General features: G+C 47.7%; 5 protein-coding genes across 5 annotated transcripts; all 5 read left to right on the forward strand.

Annotated features, from left to right (window-relative positions):
- Positions 1 to 1,706: 1,706 nt before the first annotated feature.
- RhiXN_10136 (uncharacterized protein) lies at positions 1,707 to 3,610 on the forward strand (the record flags this gene model as incomplete). Its single annotated transcript, XM_043329952.1, has 8 exons — positions 1,707 to 1,723; positions 1,776 to 1,837; positions 1,887 to 1,975; positions 2,027 to 2,097; positions 2,147 to 2,236; positions 2,393 to 3,110; positions 3,167 to 3,432; positions 3,496 to 3,610. The coding sequence occupies 8 exons, from the start codon at positions 1,707 to 1,709 to the stop codon at positions 3,608 to 3,610; spliced, it is 1,428 nt and encodes a 475-aa protein (XP_043184049.1).
- A 1,343-nt stretch (positions 3,611 to 4,953) lies between these two features.
- On the forward strand, positions 4,954 to 11,128 carry RhiXN_10137 (Reverse transcriptase (RNA-dependent DNA polymerase); the record flags this gene model as incomplete). Its single annotated transcript, XM_043329953.1, has 2 exons — positions 4,954 to 6,832; positions 6,885 to 11,128. The coding sequence occupies 2 exons, from the start codon at positions 4,954 to 4,956 to the stop codon at positions 11,126 to 11,128; spliced, it is 6,123 nt and encodes a 2,040-aa protein (XP_043184050.1).
- Positions 11,129 to 11,924: 796 nt separating this feature from the next.
- On the forward strand, positions 11,925 to 12,473 carry RhiXN_10138 (uncharacterized protein; the record flags this gene model as incomplete). The annotated part of the gene is made up of 3 exons (XM_043329954.1): positions 11,925 to 12,047; positions 12,105 to 12,206; positions 12,258 to 12,473. 3 exons carry the CDS (start codon positions 11,925 to 11,927, stop codon positions 12,471 to 12,473), a joined length of 441 nt encoding a protein of 146 aa, XP_043184051.1.
- A 2,820-nt stretch (positions 12,474 to 15,293) lies between these two features.
- Positions 15,294 to 17,100, forward strand: RhiXN_10139 (Carboxylesterase family; the record flags this gene model as incomplete). Its single annotated transcript, XM_043329955.1, has 11 exons — positions 15,294 to 15,320; positions 15,381 to 15,597; positions 15,732 to 15,784; positions 15,921 to 15,941; positions 16,001 to 16,142; positions 16,212 to 16,331; positions 16,366 to 16,445; positions 16,518 to 16,570; positions 16,627 to 16,809; positions 16,869 to 16,915; positions 16,970 to 17,100. The coding sequence occupies 11 exons, from the start codon at positions 15,294 to 15,296 to the stop codon at positions 17,098 to 17,100; spliced, it is 1,074 nt and encodes a 357-aa protein (XP_043184052.1).
- A 1,169-nt stretch (positions 17,101 to 18,269) lies between these two features.
- Positions 18,270 to 20,018, forward strand: RhiXN_10140 (uncharacterized protein; the record flags this gene model as incomplete). Its single annotated transcript, XM_043329956.1, has 2 exons — positions 18,270 to 19,781; positions 19,851 to 20,018. The coding sequence occupies 2 exons, from the start codon at positions 18,270 to 18,272 to the stop codon at positions 20,016 to 20,018; spliced, it is 1,680 nt and encodes a 559-aa protein (XP_043184053.1).
- Between the last annotated feature and the right edge of the window lie 1,196 nt (positions 20,019 to 21,214).

Raw genomic sequence — 21,214 nt, forward strand, 5'->3', positions numbered from 1 at the left:
TTCACCCCAACATCAATTTAACTCCGCTTCACTCTTAGCCAATCATTGTATTTCAATACTGATGTTGATAGGTACTGTGGATTGGAGCCTGCGGAGACGCATGAGCCCAGACTTAGGCGCAGGGTTGCACAGCGGGATGAGTGCAGTTTTAGTCACGTGACTATTGGTCTTACTTGCTTGACCAGACTTCCACAGCACGTTCAACTCCTCATCATGCCCTTATTCTCATCTTTCCCCACCCACCGTCCCATTCACTCGAATAGTGACAGTTTCTTGCAAACCCATGTTCCACCTAAATGTCTTCACGCTCCCCTTATTGTTGGGCTTGGCCACCTGCCCGCGAGTTCTGCTTGCGTCTTGGTGCCCCAGCTCCCATCCGTGCACTCCGTGCCGGATCCCCCACCCCTGCTGGTTGCCTAAAAATATGCATGTATACGCACTCTTATTATTTATTTGCTTCTTCACATATGATTTATGTTGGTTTCTTGGAGCCACCAAAGCCTAAGTTGGCACTGTACCGTGCCAAAAGTATACTAGTAATTTTTGCCAGCATACTTCCGATAACAAGCATAGAAATATTCAGAGCTGCACAAGTATTTGTCTGATTCCACTTGGATACTAAAACGGTCAATCCTGTTCTCATGAACAATGTTTGAGTCACTTTTCTTTTTGAGGATTTTCTTTTATTGGTAGGTGGAGGAATTGAGACTCATTCATTGCAGCCAAATTTCTCTTATGGAAGTACCAAAAACAACTTCTCGTTGCGTTCTTTACATTGCTGAATTTACATGAATGTATAAAATTTGAAGGGAGTAAAAGGGTATATAATTTCAGGTACAATTAGTGAAGTAAATTAGACCATATTTGAGTTCCGCCTTAATATGACAGCCTTTTATGTGTGTTTGCCACGCACAATATGGAAGCTGAATTTTTGAAATAGAAAACGCATTAACTAGGGGGCAAGCAGGTGCGGGCTTCGAAATGAGGGGATGAAACATGATAGGGAATATCAAAGGAGCGCGAAATTCTTCCAAGCCACCAGGGACGTAGATGTACCACTGCTTGTACAGATCTCTCTGAGGCCTTTGAGTTCAGCACAAACTCTAGAGTGCGGGGCACATGGCCCGGTGAAATGGAAGCATCACAAGATCCAGAACGCGTCAAATTAATCAAGGTGGCAAAGTGGTGGTCTCATCTTGTTGCCACCTTTTGGCTATGTACTTCAATACAAGACGCACAACGTATGTTTGTGGTACAGTCTCATCACCTGATGGCTTTGAACATGAATTGTATGCGCGGCACATGTGTAGACACCAACATCAATGATTGCAATTGCAATGTTCCAAGTATCTCAATTGACAGCACTTTCACGTAGCTGTGTTGATTACTGATGGGAAGGCACGCTTGCGTGCATCCAAAAATCAAGCCTTCATGATCGCAAGAAGCAGTCGATTGGGCTGGGCTCGGCGTACATTACAGCTCGGCTGATGAGCTCACCCATATTTAGAAATACTTACCTCAAAAACAAGGTTCTCCATCCTGGGCAAAACCACGGAAAAAGCCAGATTGGCTTATAGTTGACCAAGCCTTGTGTGATCCGCAGCCGTATATAACCCCACGCGTTCTACGCTTAGTATTCTATATCCTGACCCGATTTTTTTTCCTTTGCTACCTGTCTCACGCCCACTTATTCAAACCAGTAAGACATGAACTCAAAAACTTGGTACGTACTCCTGCTTGGCCATCATTTGGGTTCTTGTCACTGAGTCGGGTAGCGGAGCAAATCTTGCAGCAATGATGGAAGGAAGTGAACATGAGTTAGAGGAGGAAGAATGTAGTGTTTATAGACTCATTATTATCTTGAGAACACTCACGTTTCTTGCTAGATGATTTGAGATACAGCTCACGTAGTAGTAGCCTTCTCAAATATCCTTGCACGGCCGGCTCTGCAAACAAATCAACACATCATACCAAGGTGAGCTTACAACTTGGTATGTTATGTTAACTTGCTTACAAACTTCCTCAGACTTTTGCTCTTTATCCAAGTCTTGCACGAGCAAGTGAGTTAGTTGACCGCATATATCATTGTCAGAAAGAGTAAGTCAAATGAGCTCAATTAAGTCCAATGGTGCTTACTTTAACACAGAACCCAACGTCGCTTAGCAAAGAGCGGTTGGGCTGACGATGATATGTCAAGGCTGAATACCGACGCACAACTCAAGCCAATTTGGGACGAGTGGGTCTGTTGACCGGAACCTGCAACCAATAAAGGTAAGTTGCCTGCAGATGTCCCAACTAATTTTGCTCACGTGATATCAGATTGGACAGATATCCAATCAAGGCTCACATTTTTGTTGGAGGAGTGTCCTGAACGGGCTCATGCAATAGCTAGAGAAACAAGCTTATCAAAAAAGTTCAACGAGCTAGTGATGAAACTCTCACCACCTGTTAGATTTGTAATCCGTCACCGCCAGTCGTCGATGTGGGATTACACCTCCCCACCTCCTTATTGCCCACCGTTCCCATCGTTCATACATATGCGCGATTGGGTCATCGTTAAGGATTTGTGGAAGACGCATCGGACCGAACAGGAGATGCTTGCCCTCTTCGAGGAGCACAGCGGGACCATCAAGGAATTGATAGTTGAGTGGAAGCGTGGGATCGAATCCCATTTTTCAAACCTAGTGCTCAGCAAGAAACAATCACGTGTACAGAGCCCCATTGTCCGGCCGACAATGCTCCGGTTTCAAAGCAAGCCCGACCCACTTTCGAATTATACAGACGAGCACAAAATGCTCTTACGAGGCGACATATTGTTTTACGACATCGAGGAGAATTCTTTGTCCCCGATTCCAATGACGTACAGCGAAATTCTCGAAAAAAATGGCCTCGTTGCATCTCCCTTGTCTCTTAAGCCCAATTCGACGTCGCTTACAAAAAAGGTAAATCTCAATAAGTATGATTTTTATGTGGAAGCGCACTTGGTTGCATGCGCTCTCATGACATCATTGAACATACCCACCGCGTCGCACCTTTTACTGGCTGGTTTGGGTGCCGAGTTTCAATGCAAGAGGTGCCTTGACGCTCAACAAGTGACTTGGGTAGAGCTGGTAAGTATCGATATCTTTACAAGAGGATAAAGTACACTAATATTTATTCCTGGAAGGTGCGCCATTACATCGTGTCAAACAAGCTCTTCAAGAAAAACTTGAAGACGGTGCGCTCACTCTGCGGAGGTATCACGTATAGAAATGTACATGATATTGAACTTCGCATTGAACAACCTATGGTTGGATACTGTTCAACCGATCCACCAATGAAGCTCGGCGCGCACACGACCAAGCGTCGTAAATGCCTCTTATGCGCCCAGATTCAGGGTCAGGAGAGCGTGATTGCTCCTGAGTGGGCAATAGTTAGGCACCTTCAAGACGTGTAAGTGAATTGTATTAGCCATGTTATCATTATTGTGCTTAGGTTGATGCATATCCTTGAAAGGCACGGAGTCGCTGAGCCCGCAACACATTTATACTACACACCTCAGCATGTGCACGACTCCATTGACGACTTTGGAGGATACGGCCTCCCACCTCATGATTCAGAGTTTTTCTAGTCCGACTACTTATAAATAATTGTTCCGAACACCGCGACGACTCTATAAAGATTCTTGTTCTAAGATCTATTTATGCCCTTTAAAGTGTCTACTTCCTGGGGTTCTTGTTGTATTTAATTGTGCCTGCAGTCTTGTTGTGACTGGTGTCGTGTATCCACTCTCGTGGATGGATTACATACGTATTTTGTGCGGAAGAATGACAAAGGACTTTCCAAGCCAACACAGCCGATATTGAATGCTTATTTATTAGAACCTTCCCTAGATCTTCGGCCTCGTGTGAAAATGTAGATCTTACCCTTGCTAACGTAAAGGTCCGTCGAAATTGGTTCCTTGTAGGTTTAAATACTATTAAAACGAGGATGAGAGGGTATCAAGTGAAGCGAGATTGGGGGGGGGGGTAAATGACTTCATTCTTTGCCAATATACAGGGAATCGATTAAAGTAGGTACCCAGTCCGTTGATGCTTCATAGCACCTATCCACAACTATTACAGTTCTACCACTGAATCAGCTGCTGATCAACATGAAGGTATGTTAGTGCTTAGTCAAGAAAATTTAGGCCGGAGATGAGTAACTTTCTTGTACGCGCGAACACTATCACGAAACATTAGTATATTTCCGCTTGAAGTGTGATGGTCTTGGAACTATACGGGGATGAGCGGATTTACGAATGGCTACTAAAGACCGACCCACTGTCCTTTACCATCTCTTTCTATTTTTGATATAATTTTTCTGTCCCATTTCCTACATCCCTTGTTTTAGTTCGTCTTCTTCTCCTAGCTGACCCCTACTAATGTCCTGATATTGGTCGGTACAAGAATTGTGATTGATTATAATCTGAATTTATAGGGCCCCAACAGCTTGTCAACCGCTAACATTTTTTATCCATGGAATGGGAATTGGCACTGAGTATTTTCGGCACCTAGATCGAGTTCTGGCGGACTAGCGAATATTCCACCACACGTGCTCAATCACAAAATCGGAGCTTCACCACCCGAGACACAAAATGATATAGCTTTTATCTACATATTCAACGAGAGAAAAATCAAATTGACGTCCACCTTGGCCCACAGTTGAGAGCTCTGTCCAAGTCACGCTGATCGCAGGGGTGGAGGGGTGAAACAGACACTCGATATGTGCAACCAGAACCCTAGTGGTTGTGTAGGAAACCCCCGCACGAATGGAGTATTTGTATTTATCTCTTGAAACAAACTTATAGACTGGAATATGTGTAATGAGACTAACCGGGAGAGTCGTGAGACCCAGATACAGGTATCATAGGGGCGCGCGGCATGAGGCCTTGAGAGCAGAAGCGGTATGCGCAATAGACCACGTGACACGACCATGACCGACAATCCTGAGCCCAAGGGCAAAGGCATTAGCTCGCGCTTTTCGAACATTTTGCGTCGTTCTACTCGTTCTACCTCTGATTTGACTGGCATACACGAACATGATATTGCTTCTGATTACCCGACTGTTAGAAAAGTTATCAAAAAACCCAAAAACAATGACTCGAATGACTCCATATCTATTTACGCATCCGATGATTCCGACAAAAAACCCAGAAAAATAGCAAATGTCCCTAACCGTAAGCCTGTATACAAAAATCCTTTCTCTGCCATCCCTAGCGGAGGCACACAAGAGGCAGTCGCTAGCGCGCTAGCCGAAACTGACCGCATCTCGGACTATACCCTTAGCCCACCCCCCACTGTTCCTCTCGTCGCAAGCCCGCCGAGAAGCTCCGTCGTCGCAAACGCAGGCATCACACTGGTCATCAGCTCCTCACAAGAGTCAGAACAGGTTAGAGATGCCGGCGCGGCGCTAGCGCAACTCACGGAATATACGTTGGACGATGAACCCTCTTCTAGCCCTCCCAAAATCACATACGTTGAAGAGAAGGCAGTATCTAGGCCAGGATCAACCACCCCCACCCGAAACCGCACGAGACCCACCGAAAGACAAGTCACCCCCATGGAAGATTGGGTCTTCAGCAGCCAAGAGCTACACTGGTTTAAACGCCTCGAGGCCGGAGGCTACCCCGACAACGAAGCCCTTGAACGCTGCATCAAATACTACACCATCACCAACCAAGCCATCGCCAACATCATCGAGAACAGACAACTATATGACGATACCGACGAAGAAAAGAACAGCACGAATTCATTCATTCAAAAAATCGAAAAACTCGGCAACCAAATCTCTTCAATCGCAGAAAACGCGCTGTATAACGGCACGGAAGCAGGACCAAGTCGTCCGGAATCACCGATGAAGCAAGACGAAGAGGAAGACACACACATGGGCGAACCCGAACCCGGCCCGAACCAACCTAACCCCCTAACCACCGAAATCTGCTGGGGATCCGACGCCAAACCAGGCGAGTGGGGAGGATACACAAGCCAACCAGCGCCGACACACCCGGCCATCACCGATCCCACTCATTCCATGCTCCAGGCGATTTTAACCAAGATGGGGCAGCTCGACGACATCAAGTCCCGACTAGACAAGCTCGAAGGCAAATCGCCGCAGGTACACACTGCACAAGCGAGCACGTCTAGAAACAAACATACACCTAACCCAAGTCCTGCCCCAACCGTCAACCCTCCACAAACGCGTCCCAGCTTTGCCAATGTTGCGGCAAAGGCACCAGCCAAAGCCCCGGAGGTCAAAGCCTCTAACATTGCCGCAGCCATCAAGAGGGATATCGCCAAACCGGCGCCCGCACAGAGCGACGACAAGAATTTTGTTGTTCGCTTTAAGACTCTACCAGTCACACAACCAAACCCCGAAAGCATATTCGTGGCCATGCGAGAATGCCTTGATGCCGCAAACCGCAACCTCGGCAAGGGTAGACTCACCAGAGTCCGATGGTCACTAAAGGCGAGCCTCCATCTTTCATTTTCTAACAATGTCTCCATTACGGCGATTGAAAACGCCATACCTCTGCTCATGGATCGGCTTCGCCTTCCTGAGTACGAATTCGGACCTGAGGTCCCATGGAGCAGACTTGTCGTCACCAACGTCCCCACCGGGATGGGCGGCTCTCTCCAACGCATGCGCAACCGCGAGGAGCTAACACAGCTCCTCAACGAAGCCTTCCCTGACTCCGCCAAATTTGGCTCAGTCAAACTTACCCTCGCACCCGACTGGCTAGCAGACCCCGCGCGATTACAAGCCGAGGGACGCAACGCCTCTACTGTCTCGTTTGCCTTCGAAGACGCAGGAGGTCTCACCTCGGCCCGTCTAATGAGCTCACCTACCCTATACATTTACGGCAGGAAATGCGAAATCAAGAAGTTCAACCCAAAACCTCTACTCCAAACCTGCTCGAAATGCGTCCGCTACGGACACACCGAACGCCAATGCCGAACCAAAAAACCCCGCTGCCACAAATGCGGACGTAACAACCACACAACCGAAGAACACAACGCGGACAACTGCCCTCGCTGTATCCGTGACGGCAAAGGCAACCCGTGCGAATGCGTCTACTGCACGTCCTGCAGCCTCCACGGCCATCGTTTCAATACCCCTGATTGCCCCAAGATGTCCGAATTCCGACGCCCCATCACGCAAATTGTTGCTAACCGGTCCGCAAACCGCAATGACTGAAAGACACTGCATCCAACTTAACGTCGCAGGCTGCAACCCGCGCATGCACGCCCTGCTCAACGAACCCCTATACGCGCACTTTGACATTTTTATTTTTCAGGACATCTGGTGGGGTCGTATTGGCTCCCAAAAGAATATCGACCCCACTCTTCATAATATTTATGGCACCACTAACTCTAATAATTTCTTATGCATCATCCCCCCGGGCTTCACCGACGAAAAAGGGCCCAGCGTCGCTATGTATATCCGAAAAGAGCGCAACATTCATGCCCAATTCTCAAACTGCGTCCCGATTCACCGCGATATCCTCGCAGTTGACCTCTTCCTCGACAACCACAAATTCACCATCGTCAACGTCTACGCACACGGAAAAGAGGCACACAGAACCATAAATCACCTCACCAACGAAATCATACCGATCGATCGACCTCTCATCCTCACAGGCGACTTCAACCTCCACCACCCAGACTGGGCCCTAGACGGTTCCAAATGGAAAAACAGACACCCGAACCAAACGGAAAGGGAGTTTAGAGATTACGCTGAGTTCAACGACCTCACAATTATGAACCACACCTCGCACCCCACCCGCATTGCTTCTAACCCCGCTTCCAACTCTATTATCGATCTTACGTTTCTTAACAATAGGGCCGTCGAGGCGTGGCCCGACTTCAACTGGGAAGTAGACACGCCATCGACCGGCAGATCATGCGGCTCGGACCACATGGCCATCACATGGTCAATCCAGCCGTTCGATCAAGACGAACCTGTTGAAGAAGCGATTCTCACGTCGCACAGGCCAATCGACCCCAAGCGGGAGGACAAATGGGTCGAAGCATACGCCAAAGCCCTCAAGAAATTTGACCTCCCCGAAGACCCCAATACCGCCGAAGACGCCGACTTGATCACGGGGGCGATCCTGGAGGCCATGTCAACCGCGACGATCAAAACAATGCCCGACGGCAACAAGAAAAAGAAAGGTAACGGACCGCCGCGATCCCCATGGTGGAACGCCGAGTGCTCAGGCGCGCTCAACGACCTCAAACATAACCCCGAGAACCGCACCCGAGAACAACTTCGCTCAACGTTACGCGGCGCCATCAGACGCGCACGTCGAAGCCACGGAGATCGCATACTCGCCGAAATCCGCACGTCCAAAGTCTTCGAGTCGCTCAAATGGTTCCAGGGGAAGCGCCGGTCCTTACTGCCCCCGATCAAAAGCCCCAATGGAGGCCTCACAGCCACGCACCCGCACCACAAAGCCGAAAATCTGGCTAAGCAATTCTTTCCGTCTATTGCCAACCCTAATATATCTCTACATCCACTAGGAATCAGGGCCATGACCAAACGCCCATTCCAGGAGATATCCACAGACGAAATTGCTAACGCCATCAAATGCACTTCCAACAAATCCTCCCCTGGCGCATTTGGCTCAAACTACAGGCTCCTCAAATGGGCCTTCTGGTGCAACACTAGTATCTTTGTCAACCTATTCAACCTCTGCTTGAGAATTGGATATCATCCCTCAGTGCTGCGTAACTGCGTCATTGCCCCCATCCCAAAGCCCCGTCGCCAAGACATGTCACTACCCAAAAACTATCGTCCCATCGCTCTACTAGAGACGCTATCCAAACTTCTAGAGAAGGTTATCACAACTCGAATCACCTCTGAGGCTGGCAAGCATTCACTCATCCCACACAGCCAGTTTGGGGGTAAAGACATCACATCTTGCACCGACGCTGGGCTATGCATGATCCACGACATCAAATCACACTGGAAGTCCAACCACAGGGTCTCACTCATCACCCTGGACGTATCTGGATACTTCAACAACGTGGATCACAGGAGGCTAATTTACACTCTGGATTGCATGGGGTACCCCAATCAAATTTGCAATTGGCTCAGATCTTACCTCAGCCATAGAACTGCGCAATTTAGAGTGGACGGTCACCTCTGCCCTCCTATAGCCCTCCCACCTGTGGGAATTCCCCAAGGTTCTCCTCTATCCCCCATTTTATCCTCATTATACTCCACCCCACTCCTAATTGCTGCGCAAGACCCACACGCACAGTCCTTTGCCTACATAGACGACTTCACCATTTTGGCGTGGGGGAAGTCTCATGAGTATAATGTGGCTACAATGCGGCGGATAGCCACTCGGGTGTCTCACATAGCCTCCCAACTTGGATTAGAATTTGAAATTGATAAGTCTGACTTAATACATTTCTACCGCCACTCTAACCACTCTTCCAACCCCAGTCTTCACCTTACCCTGAATGGCAAGAATTATACCATACTGCCCCAAGGATGCATTCGTTGGCTAGGTTTCTACTTAGATAGGAAGCTCACGTTCAAAGAGCATATCTCTAACTCCACCAACAAAGCTAAAGCCATCATAGCTGGACTAGGAATGCTAGCCAACACACAGCGCGGACTTACCATCAAACACGCGCGCATCCTATACCTCACCTGCGTCATCCCAATCCTTACATATGGATCCCCTCTGTGGTTTCTGGGGCGCAGACAGAAGTCGTTGCTTGAACCGCTTAGGAAGGTCCAGAACCAAGGACTGAGATGGCTCCTTGGAGCCTTCAAAACCACTCCTATCCCCTGTCTCGAACATCTAGCCTCCATCCCGCCCATACACATCACGTGCCAGAAGCTTATCATGAACTACTCGGCTAAACTTAGAACCATCCCCAAGTCATCCGAAGTTGCTAAACGTCTCCCAGCATCATGGGATACGCATATACCCACCCTTAACAGCAACAGGAATAACAAGGCCGAGAGCTTACAATCCCCCATCCACTTCATCGCATCACATAGTCACCCACACATCGAGTTCGTCTCAACGCATATCAACCACCCGTCCGATCCAGCAATCCCGTTCCCTGATCAAATCAAAATCAAGGACACCTCCGACGGCCTCAAACGCGACGAATACCGCGACAAAATCCTATCCGAAATTAGCGTACTGGAAGATTGTCATGCCAGCGTTCTTGGCTACTCAGATGGACACGCGGCGGTGTCCAATGGCATTCGGAAAGTCGGCGTCGGCTACGTTATACGAGCCGGAAAAAGGACTTTGTCATCGTCGTCGATTGGAATCGGACCACGAGCGAACATATACGATGCGGAAATGCTGGGAATTCTCTTAGCGTTCATGAAAGCTAAACAAATAGCCGAAAACCAAGGATATCGTAAAATACGAATTTACTGCGATAATCAAGCCGCTGTCAGATCCATTGCCGACCTATCTCGACACCCGTGCCAGTTCACCTCCAGAGTTTTCGTCCCTGCCGCCAAGGCATTCGTAGAGGGACACCCCGAACGATCCATTCATATCACCTGGACGCCCGGGCACAGCGGAGTCGAAGGCAACGAAACAGCGGACCGGCTGGCGAACGAAGGAGCTAGAGCTACTCCGACCCCTATCTTCAACCGCACCATAACGTGGGCTAGAGAACAAGCCACACGGAAGACCGTACGATCTTGGAAGAAAGCGTGGCACGATCACACCGAGTCCAGAATCAACTCCAAATACTACATCCCCCGCCCTCCCGCACTAAAGTTACACCCGATCTTTAACACTAGCAAACTGGGCAGGGACCTCGAGTGCCGCCTCGTGCAGTACCTCACGGGGCATGGACATTACGGAGAATACCACGCCCAATTCCATCACGACGTCGATCCCAGGTGCGCTTGCGGGGAATCGGACGAGACCATATTTCATTTAACCACCTCCTGTCCCGCTACGGCGGGACACAGGGGGATACTTAGTGAGTTTTCCACCAATATCAATGACCCCACACTGTTTGGCTCCCTTGCAGGTCTCGAAGCAGTCGCAAAATTCATCGCCAGGACGGGCATAGGACGAAGACGAGGAGGCCCGCAGGCAACCGCTCAAACCATGTAGTATATACGCCCATAAGGCCGCCCCATCACCCCCGCCCTTACGGCCTCTACCCCGAGTTAGGCCTTAAGCCACCTGTATGTCGCCACGCGACCTTTTCCTTTGATCTCTGACCGTGCTACGTTCTCGTTTGGTTTGTTTCCTTTTGTTGCGTTTCTCTTTCTGCCTCCCTCTGTAGCTTTCACGGTTCGGTTTCTCTTTTGTGAGCGGTTTGCCTAGTTCGCATGTAGCTCCCGTATTGCTTATATATGGAAATGTATTAAAAAAAAAAAAAAAAAAAAAATAGACCACGTGACCTTACTCATGATGTTTGTCCTTGGCGTCGTTATCTGTGCCTCGCTATCGCGTCCGTCCACCTATGCAAGGTGGTTCAAGTTGCACCCATTGTTAGGCAGCTCCGATCTATAAAACATTGAATCTCTCTGAGACTCGCTATGGGTACACTTGAACAATTACACTATAACTTCCCCACTTTGGCTTTCGCTAATTCAAGGCGTGAGGCTCGGCAATTATCAATGTGGGGGCCGACCGAATAGGGGCTTATTCGGTACGCCACGCTGACGGCCGGGTCTTGCGTGTGTGCGCCTATCACCACACCTGACCGTTATACACGCGGCCAGCTTCAATTCAACGGATTATAGCTGATTGAGATAGGAATAATTCGATATCGGACGGGTGAGGTCACTTGTCAACTGGGTACGTACGCTGCGCTAGTGGCGTCATGTATTAGAATCTCGATATAAATATCTGGGACCTCTCAGGCGACACCTTCGTTCTAACTCTCCCCCCCTCCCTCATTATGATTCTCACCAACGGTACCTACGATATCATCAACCATGGGCGTATCCCAAGATGTGCTGGTGCGCCTCCAGGCTCCGTAGCTCTGGGGACGCCAGTCATGGCAGTTTCCCCTCCATTAATGGTATGCCGTAATCCAAATCGAGCTTGTGATACTTTATTGAAACTGCGTCATTCCTAGCTGCCCATCGAGGTCGAGCGTGTAGGGGACGATACATATCAGTTCAGACTACGAACAAATGATACGATCGCACTCGGCCACTCCGAACAAGTTCGTAAAGAGGTATTCCGAAGATGATTGCTGAGAGACTCGACCACTCATCTCTTGGTATAGGACCTTGCTTTTGTGAAACTCATGCGCTCTTCTGAGGATGCCGTCTGGGAGGTCAGTAGTAACGGGCAAGGAGGATTCCGGTACGTCCAGGTCTCGTTACAAAACCGCCTTGTTTTCGATGAAAAGTTCTCGCCTAGTATTCACGTCCCCAATACTGATCGATGCTGGACACTTCCCCGGTTTGGAGGCGGCCTATCACCAGTAAACGCCAACTAGACTGTAACTTTGTCTTGTGGATGTTGATTACTATTTTTAACCTAGATTCTATTGTCCGAACTCGAAGGGTCCCCCGAACAAGATTGGGTTTTCCAGCCGCTATATGCGTAGTTCGAGTGCTAGTTTTTTTACTCTCACCTTGGTTTGTCTTGGGACGATTTCTAGTTGTACATTTATTTCTCCAATTGGTTTTTAAACTGATTTGAATTCAAGTGGCAAGTGCTTTCAAGAATGCGGTCGCGTTCATAGTATTCATGTGTGATAAGATAATAACGAACCTCCACTTTCAATTTCTGGTGATCTTATAGACATGTGAGCCGCAGCGCGCGGAGGCATCACATGCAATACTTGGCCAAAGGCGGAGGTCGCGATCACGTGATTCGGCTTTTTTGATTCATATTTAAGGAGCTACATGCGAAACAGGGCAAACCGCTCACAAAACCGAGGCAAACTACGCTAAGAAAAAAGGCAGAAAGAGAAAGTGAGAAGAGAAAAGGGAAACACGGAGGCGGAGGCGGCAAGCGAGGTAGTAAGCACGGGGAGGCCATGAAGACCTAGTACAGGGGCCATATGGGCGTGATAAGCGGCGTGTCATAAGGACGGGGGTGGGGCGGCCTTAAGGGCGTATGGAGCGGTCGTAAGGACGTATGGACATGGGCGTAAGGCCCTACAGAGGTTGAGCGGTTGCCGGCGGATCTCTACACTTCCCAATTCCCGACTTGAGTATGAACTCAGATACTGCCTCCAGTCCCGGCAGTGTTCCGAAAATCACCTCCCAGGAGCGGTCAGGTGATATATCTGTGATGATGTGCCTGAATTCTTCCGTGTCCGGACAGAACATGAGCAGATGCTCGGGCGTTTGTTTGGATTCACCGCACGAGCATTGTGGGTCAATGTGTGGGTGAAATCGAGCGCTGTATTCCCCGTAGAAGCCGTGTCCTCACGTGATTCGGCCAGCACCATTCCCTACTGCAATCTTGGAATGGTGTACCGAGCATGAGGAATCACACTGTCCTCGCGGTTTTCAGCGCCCGCACACTATCCCTTTGTGTCTGCCGTATATTTTACGTTTCTTTCCTCACGTTTTTATCTGTTTGTTTATTACCCATATTATTACATATTCATTCATAACATACTAATCCATGTGCGGTTCTCTGCCACCCTAAGCCTTCGATCCGGAGGGTCGCAGTCTTGGGTGGCCCGGCCAACTCCCCTAGGCCACCCGCGGGCGGTCACGGGCCCACCCCCTTGTGCAGTCGGGACTCTTGACCTGCAGATTCTTGACTTGCAGACTTTGTATTGAAAAGCTGCATGTTGCACCACTTTACTATTAGTTTGTAAGCTCGGCTAGCGTCTTCCCGTACTGCAGGTCAAGAGTCCCGATTGTACCGCGTACAGAACCCACACATCGCTCACAGCGACCGAAGCATAGGCTAAGTATCGGTTATAGCTCTATATACCCCTTCTAACACGGGTATAACGCTACCCCGGATATAAGCACGCGGGACACTTTGTACCTGGCACAGTTATCTTCTTTTTTACCCTGACCCTATATATATGAGACCGGTGCTAATTATAACGGCAATATTCTCCAACTGACGCGAGATGCCGGAGCTCTACGGGGCCCCGAAAATCTCGGGAGCGCTTCGGGACTCGCTATTGTCGGCGAGCATTCCGGAGCGTTTGGTATGACGCTCGGAAGTGCTCGTGGAGTGCTCCCGAGTGCTCGCCGAGTCGGATCCTAACGAGGAGGTTCCCAAAACCGGAGCACTCCAGAGCGCTCCCGGGTTTTTGGGGCCCCCGTGGAGAGCAGATCATATGCTTAAGACTACTGGAAACACTAACATACCTAGTGGCCTCTGAGTACCATTTATATACGAATAACTATAGATGACAATAGCGCCCCCAGGAACAGCATGCCATTTGGAAGTGACGATCCACTACTAAGGATGGACAGATGGCCATAATAAATAGCTACAAATCCAACCTCGGCTTGCGATGACTATTTGTCGAGGAATAGTTCACCCTGATTCCTCCAGACCTTCAACACCTCAAAGTTAAACTGTTCCAATCGCAAAGACCAACGGCGCTTATAATTGGCGAGGCGAGACTAGTCATTCTGGTCTGTCAACACAGCATTGTGATTCCGTGGGGTGCTTATTTTAGACTGCTAAATGTGATCCCTCTAAGTTGGCAATGTTCGGATCAGGCACACGCGTGGAATCGCCATGGCCACTACGTCGGGCTACCTTGGCACACTCGTCGTGGAAGATTTCCACGGATAATAGGACACTGTAATGCATGTACGGATACCCAACCCCCGACATCACCTCGTCATGTCTGCACATTCTGATGGCCAAGTCTATTTCAAACAGGTTTTTTGACGGCTTATTTATAACCCATAAACTCATCTTGCGAACCTTGATAGTTGCTGTGCGATTCCTTCACATTTCTATATGGGCATTCGATATAACCACGCAAAGCCCGCTGAAACCTTTATTCTTATAGGCTATGCAAGAGGTCTTGATGAGATTAAATCTCGGGACATACCACTGTGAGTCACATAATCATCCGATTAATTCTCCATCAAATTCCAATCTTAGCAGATGAATGGCTTGACCTGGCAATCTCGGGCTTGATAAGGTACTATCTGATAATCTGTATAACATCACCTCATCATATAAAAATACCCACAGCCTGTTCACGCCCACGATGTGATGCGGGGGACACCTAGAGCTTTGCCCAAGGGTACCAGCTTCCTTTGACGCGCACGTAGATATATGGTTGCTGTGGTAATGAAATTGTGACAGCCGTTTCATCATGCCATCCCTTACGCTCTGGTTTCAGGTTCTTCTCGTTTTTTGATGTACTCTTAGCGTCGCTCAAGGCACTGTGCTGATTATTAAGGGCAATGGTATTACCTATGTCGGAAATACTGATTATTTCCCAAGTATCCCATTTGGAAAGCCTCCAGTCGGTCCCTTACGCTTCAAGCCGCCCGTTCCTTGGACTACAACTGACTCAAATACGACAATTGATGCAACCGCCTTTGAACCGAGCTGTCTACAGGGACTTACTGATTTCGAGGGGCCGACCTCCGAGGATTGTTTGACTCTCCACATTTGTGAGTTTATACTGGGGGCTTTCTGATAGATCTTGGTGACCGGAAAGCTCCCAGTCATGGGTTGGATCTCTGAGTTTGATACAGGCTGTGATCTAGTTGTGAGGCTGCGCTCACTCAACCATATCGTTCCGTAGATGGAGGAGGCTTTTACTTTGGTACCGCCGAAGGATATCAAGGATGGTATATGGTGGAGCCCTCGATTACACGGCCAATGACCCTATTCAACAACAAGCCTACTGATTTGTTGTAAACGCAACCGGCTGCACTGGTTCCGCAAAAACCTTCGAATGCTTGCGTAATGCGCCTTCTGATGTTCTTCAAAGGCGAACCGGGATGTTCTTAACGTGAGTAGCTGCTTGCAATTGTATAGTGATAATTTGTCTAGATCTGATTATGCGCGTAGGTCCCGCCAGGATGGAAGGGAGAGGACCAAGGCCCTGTCGTTCTTGGACCGGTTCTTGCTCTAGGGGATGTATTTTTGTCCGAGTTACCGTCTGTCAGTATCCGTGCAGGACGGTTTGCTAAGGTTCCTTTCATTAATGGAGGTGGGATATATTGATTGCATTATATGGAGGATTAGTTCAAGGCTTAATCTCTTTTTCTTCATCACGTAGCTGTTTTGGATGAAGGCACCATCTTCCTTAACCCAGAGACCCCCGAAACCGAGAAAAACGTCACGCAAATGGCTCTCATACCAGGCGCCGGGCCTTTACTTTGGTTACAACAATCTAACTGTGATACAGCAGTTGCTTAAGTTCTACCCTACAGATCCTGCTGCCAGCTCACCCTACCGTACTGGAAATGAAACCTTTGGGAAAGCAGCACAGTACAAGGGTCTCGCGAGTGTTGTTGGTGACTTGATTTTCCAGGCAAGTTTGCTTTGGAGATTAAATGAACTTGTTGCTGACGTCTGATAATAGGCGAGCCGCCGTGATCATATTCGGATTGCAACAAGATTTGGGGTTCCGGTTTGGTGGGTTCAGGTGACAATCCACTTCATTTCATTGTTTCTAACATGTCAGCATATAGGTCTTATCTTTTCACTGCCACCATAAACACACTATTGGCGCCTTTCCAACCAGAAGCAGATTTTCCGCGTGAAGGAGTGCAGCATACGTCTGAAATTGCCTTCGTGTTTCGTGCTTTAAGTCAATCAGGTCTTCCTATCCCTGAACCATACTTAAGACTGGAGGATTCTATATTCAATTATTGGTGAGTGTGGTCTGTTAAATTTTCCATCAAGTATTGAGAGTAATTGGCTTTACATCCAGGCTTAACTTTGTTTATACCCTTAATCCCAGCTCGGAATTAGTTTTCTGTACGAATCATTATTCTTCCTTTACCATAATCCTGCTGATGATTTATACCATAGACATGTATTGGCCAAAGTACGGGAAGAATGCAACTTTGCTTGAACTGGGGATCGATATTTATCAGATACTGGATACATTCCGAGCTGAGGCAATAGAGTATATCACTGATACCCCAAGTTTGTACAACTGAAATGGAAAGGCCAGCGCCTCTGTTCTGGAACGTGTTCTATTTTTTCTCCGCATGTATTGATCACGCTTGCTGCTTGCCAATAGCCATACGATCATACAAACTGGGGTTACGCTCAGGTTTGGATAATCAATCTGTCGTGGAGCCTTGCACGGTATTCATTTATGCACTCCTCCATTCGTACCTGGACACTAACAGTAGTCATAACCCTTACGAGATACTATTTGGGTTACCATGTGTGCGTCCGATCAGGGTTGGGGGCACTCTTAGTAGCGCGCGGATCAGCCAACATAATGCCCCTCGCCCAAAATCCACTTCAACTAACAAGTATATCCTGTTTATCAGCTGGGTGGTTCTCACTGGCACTTAGTCCCACGACGAACTCGAAAAGAAGAGAAAATCTTCATCACACGCGGATCTTGCCAAGTATCTACCCCTAGAAACACAAAATAGACATAGCGGCGGCACGCAGCGATAAGCTGGGAGGGGGGGGGCAGATCAAGCAGAATAATAGTCAGACTCTGCAAGCGCTCTACATGTAACGTGCGGCTTTTTGTGCTAAAAATCCACGCTTTTGTGTTCATCTATACGTAAGTTTACGCATATTGTGTGTGCAACGGACGACAGAATAAAGGGATCAAGTGAGGGGCCACCGATGCGTTACATACACTGTACACCCCCAGGGCATAGATCTTCAGTTCTGAGCCGCATTACTTCCGGGCCAAAGTATAGTAAGGGTGCGGATTACCCGTACCTTCTGGGTTCATGGTGGTAGTACAAGCTTAAGGTTTTAGAGGAAGAAAGCGAACATATACCTAGTGTAATTCACCACATTACCTGTCAGCCATAATATCTGTTGCCCTATTCCATGAGCATGAGCAACGTGTGAATTGCGTGGTGAATTCTGTCCGTTTGTACTCGATTTAGTAGTATTGTAAATATGAAGCTCCGTCGCTTACTGGTTTATGCACGGGAAAAGAACCCGTGCATCAGGGCTAGGTCTCGTAGGAGAGGTTATTTCCCAACCAGGAATGTCTGTATCGGATCAGTTGAATGCGCTAAATCCTCATGCTCTGGATGCACACATCTATATAAACATTATAAGCGCTTGCGCACCCTCTGCCTCAACAACCGCCACTTCCCTTTACTCTTGCATAAATAATATAGCCAATATGTCATTAGACTGGGCATCAATTGACATCCTGGACTGGAAGAAAGAACGAAAGCCAATGGTATTCACCAAAACGTGGGGTGAAGGTCCTGTCTTTGAATGGTATCAAGAGCTTGAACGTCAAGACCCCAAGTCTGTCCTAGTCACTCGTCTTCAAGTTATGAATGATAGCGGGAAGGTTCCGCATCGGTTTGTAGTCGCGTCTCTAAAGAGCGGCGAGGTGTATCGCTTTGACAGACGTCCCTTAACGAAAAAGCCCATGACATTGATCGCCGAAGCATTGGGGCCGCTTTCGACGCGCAAAGCTGCAGACCAGTACGAACTAATTAAAAAGGAAGAACTTGAAGGTGTTATCAAATCAAACTTATGCGAAATAGATCTAAAGATGCCTGATAATACTAGTCTTCTGCATATTATATCAGCATGCTTCTCACTGTCTCATGACACAAAAACCGTTCACTACGAGCTCTTCAAGTACAATTGCTACTTCTTTTCGTGGACGGTCGTCATGATAGTGGCACGGCATACACACGAACTTCCTCTGCCTTCGACAGTTGTGCTAGCTAAGCGCTTTGATTCCAAGCTGGATTACCTTGTCGAATATATTATGGATAGGATACTGAGGGCGCTACTAAAATTCGTGACTGAAACGGTGTCTGCCTTTCGTGCTGAAACAAAGAGAAAACTGGACATAGGAATGGGAAAGAGGGAACTTATGGTCTGGAGGCTCCCAATAGGTGCCGTGAATTGGGCCTTGGGGCTTTTTCTTAGATTTAGATTCCAACTTGGTCTCGAAAAGACGTTCAAAAACAAAGTGAAAGAGATGGTCAAAAGCCACGTCGGACCTATAATTGTACATATATTCGAAAGCCAGAGTACCGCAACACGGGACCAAGTCAAACAGCGTCTTTGGATCAACGACCTTTCTGAAGGATTTCGAACCATCGTCGAAGGAACAATACTTAAAGTTCTATGGTCAGCGATCCTTGATACTTTGGCGGAAGGATATAATGGTATCAATGGCGAACAGCTAATCGAGCACTTTAAAAACCATCCCAAACTTCGTCATCGTTTGAAGTACCGATTGTCCGGCAAGAACGTAATCCAATTCACCCAGATTTGGAATGATGCTTTGAACGCCGCTTTACTTGCAGCACGCGATCGGTTCAGGGTGCTGGAAAATATTCCTAACGATCCAAAAGAAATGCACGAAATGGTCTTCAACGAAGTTTTTGATGCTGGATGCCAGGCTGCACGGAATGCAGCCGAGGCTGTGGTGGACAAAACACGTGGGGATATAAATAATCCAATGAGAGATCAAATGTGGGAAGAGGTTTGGAAAGTTTGGGATACGGTCTGGAGCTCCTCCCGAGAAAAATGTCGTGAAGTGGCGGTAAACGTGATCGAAGAGGGAATGAAAGAAATAACTCGGGTAGCTGCGCTCGTCATTATGGAAGAATATAATTCTCACGCGCAAGATAAGGAAGCGCCTAAGAGAATGACCTACGTTGAAGTAAGTTGAAGATAATTCCCAATTGGCCTTCCAGGTGTCAGCTGACATGTGACTGATTCTTGTGTAAAGAACCAGGTGACACCGCTCGACAAAATTCAGGCATCAATCAACTATTATATCAATTCAGCACCAATTCTTATGAAGAGAAACTCTAGTTCCAACGACGTTACAGGAATTCAGGCAGCAATGACCAGGGCCTGGAACCACTCACTTGACACATTTGTTGACAAAACATAACTCGAGCACTGAATCGAGATGCCGGGCCAAAACGAGCATGGCGGCCTTCGAAACTCAATAGTACTGTTTATGTGGTTTTGATCTCAAGAGATCCTTCTAAGGACTTGAAATGTTCAGCTTTACCTGTCGATTTTATGTTTATCATGACCTAGTCGTGCCTGCTGGAGGGGCAATGTTGTGGATCGTGCTCGCTGGCCCTGAAGCCCCACAGAATTCCTTTTATTTTATTTTATTGGTTTGTTAGGTCTTCGTCTGTAACGTTAAATCCTATCCCGGCCCGCCGTCGGTTTGAGTACAGCTCATTTATGCTTTCGTTTGTACTTGGAATATGTCTTCTGTTACGTTAGTTCCAAGGAATGTATTATGTACATGATACTAATGTATGATTGTATTAGAAACAGAATGTAACAAGCAGATGAGAGTAAGGGGGCCTGCAGTAGCCTATAATTATAAAGAACCATGCAGTGATAACATTTTCTGGGAACTTGCTTCTCGTGGTCTGGATTCGTTTGGAGTCAAACTCGGACGAACTACCGTAGTCCCATCTGAACAACGGCTATCTTGAAGCAAACGTGCAATAATTTTTGCTCATGGCCTCCATTGATAGTCGAGTTCGAGGGTATTCAATAGGATGAGAGGAGCTGGTGTATCTGTTTCAAAGACGATCAATGCTTCTCTACAAGAGTCCTGCTAGTTTAATCTGGAGTCACGGTAACTAAATCTATAGTGACACTATGGCAATAACACTATTAGGAAGAAGGAGTTAAGTCTTTTATTCCTTTAAAGGAGAGTCACAAAGAGTCTTGAGCCTTTGGCCGAGTTCATAACATGTCTTTAGCTCTTGAAAGAGCCGAAGGTTGAGATAAAGTCACAAAGGCTACCGAAAGCTATCGCAAAACAGCACGAAAGGGATAACGAGATGGTTAGAGCCGCTGCGTCAAAATTGAGAAAAGGTTTTTTTTCTGATGAGGATAAGCTTTTACTAGTCCCTGTTGTCGTATTGTCTATTATAATTAGTTCCAGGCTTCGAGATCGGTTCAAACAATGCATTAGAGACTTTTGAATACCAATTAGATGTTGAGTATGGATACTGGGTACAAAGGTACGGGCTCACCCAACCGCTGTAGTCAAATTAAGGTGGTGTGAGTACTGGCGCTTAACGGTACATTTGTCATCAGACCGGACAATGAGCTGCT

Source organism: Rhizoctonia solani, chromosome 11 (assembly GCF_016906535.1).
Source record: "Rhizoctonia solani chromosome 11, complete sequence".
Taxonomy (NCBI): domain Eukaryota; kingdom Fungi; phylum Basidiomycota; class Agaricomycetes; order Cantharellales; family Ceratobasidiaceae; genus Rhizoctonia; species Rhizoctonia solani.